The sequence below is a fragment of the Gigantopelta aegis genome, chromosome 13 (genome assembly GCF_016097555.1).
Source record: "Gigantopelta aegis isolate Gae_Host chromosome 13, Gae_host_genome, whole genome shotgun sequence".
Lineage (NCBI taxonomy): Eukaryota > Metazoa > Mollusca > Gastropoda > Neomphalida > Peltospiridae > Gigantopelta > Gigantopelta aegis.
In genome coordinates, this window is record NC_054711.1 from 32,615,225 (window position 1) to 32,617,066 (window position 1,842).

A 1,842-nucleotide genomic window follows, 5' to 3' on the forward strand; every position below is an offset into this window, starting at 1 on the left:
TAATTATTGTGACTAAACTGAACAAATGGTATATAGATACAATATAACTTTATTGGTCAAATTTCTTAATTCAAGTACAAATAATGAACATGAATAAAAACAATGGTGCCACTGATGGTATTCCAACAAGTCTTTAATGGTCTAAAATTTCCCAAAAACACTACGCCGTGTATCGCTCGATCCATCGACAAATTCAATTGCGATATCTCGTGCAGTGCACTCGGCAAGACGATTTCTGTGCACATGACAGACCATCACGTCTGCTGTGCTGCTGCCAAATGTAGATGATGCCTCATTCAGTGCCTCCAGCACGTGTGCGTAGTTGCTAAGGACGGCTCTAACGGCAATCCCACGTGACAGCCAGCGTGTTGGACAAAGCGGCTTCAGGCGTGAAGGGGAAGGGCTATCATCCATAACTTGCAGATCGAGATACAAATTTTTAAATTTGCCTGATGAGTTGTAGAAGCCGCCCAGTTCCTGCACCACGTTAAGAGCATCGCGAAGGAACGGTGCACTCTCGATGGCCTTCGCACAGATGAGGTGCGTGATGTGTGCACCGCAATGCGTGTAGTTTGCCAGTGGTTGTACTTTCTTGATCAGTGCTTGGCAGCCTTGGTATTTGCCCGACATATTGCTGGCTCCGTCATACGTTTGCGCTCTCAGATGCGTGATTGGGAGGTTGAGTCTGAGCAACGCGTCTTACAGCATATTGCTGAGGCTGGCACCAGTCATCTCAGATACGCTGTACAGACCGATAAAGTCCTCGTGAACGTCGTAAGCGTCGTCTATATATCGCACGCATATTGCCTCCTGTTCAACGCCTTGGATGTCTTGGGTTCCGTCGACAATGACTGCAAAAAGGCCCACGTTCTTGCAAATATTTCGCAGCACCATGTGTGCCATGATTTTTAACAGTTCGTTTTGCACGGCAACGCTTGTGTATGAAGTTGTGCGTGTCAACCACCTCTGTAACACGACGTCATCGTTGCTCCGCAGCTCTAACAACTTCATGAAGTTACCGTCGCTTGACTCTTTGCCGCGTATTGCCAGTCCCTGCTGCGCTAGATACTGGACGGTCGTCACAATCTTCAGCAGAGCGTTGCGCGCCTTCGTTTGTTCTTCAAGATGGTGCGTACTTAACTGTGCGTCAACGTTGTTGTTGGAAGACCGGAATTTCAGGTTGCTATGAGAAATCATATGTGCAGATGTCTTTTCGTGGATTTTGAATTTCTCAATTGCCTTCTTCCAGTTGCAAAATCCCTTGGAAACAAATGTGTCCTCTGAATACCGCGCCATGCCGGCCAAGTCCATGCATGCTGCTTTAGCACAAGTAAAGCAGAGTACTCCGCTAACGTTAGCGTCAAAGTGGAGCCATGGAAAGCTATCGAACCACGCGCGCTGAAAACATAGCGTTCGTTTAGCGAGCCGTTGCACCGGCATGCAGTTGACGTCCCGTGGCTGGTACGGCACTGGCGGTAAGATGGGCAACCGTGTCTGAGAAGTGACTCTTTTCTCTGTTTTTTCTTTAACATCTTCACCAACAACTTCGACATTTGAATCCGGTGTCGTCCCTACTCGCAACAGAGTCTGGGCATGGCGTGGTATGGCAGTGAAGAACTTTTTAATGTCCATGGTAGTTTTTCTACGGTATACTATCTCCGTTAGCGTTTCGTCCTGGACGATGCAGTTTGCCAAATAACCTGCGTGTAATTCATCAAATTCGAATTGTTGTATCAAATAGCATGTCAAAATAACCGGATATAAGCCTATGGGTACAATGATAATTGACGAATACATTGTATGCAAAATATTCGTTATTAGATTCCTGGAGACTGGAGTAGT

General features: G+C 46.5%; 1 protein-coding gene across 1 annotated transcript; it reads right to left on the minus strand.

Annotated features, from left to right (window-relative positions):
* Positions 1-699: 699 nt before the first annotated feature.
* On the minus strand, positions 700-1,632 carry LOC121387270 (zinc finger MYM-type protein 1-like). The gene has a single exon (XM_041518294.1). It carries the CDS (start codon positions 1,630-1,632, stop codon positions 700-702), a length of 933 nt encoding a protein of 310 aa, XP_041374228.1.
* Positions 1,633-1,842: the final 210 nt, after the last annotated feature.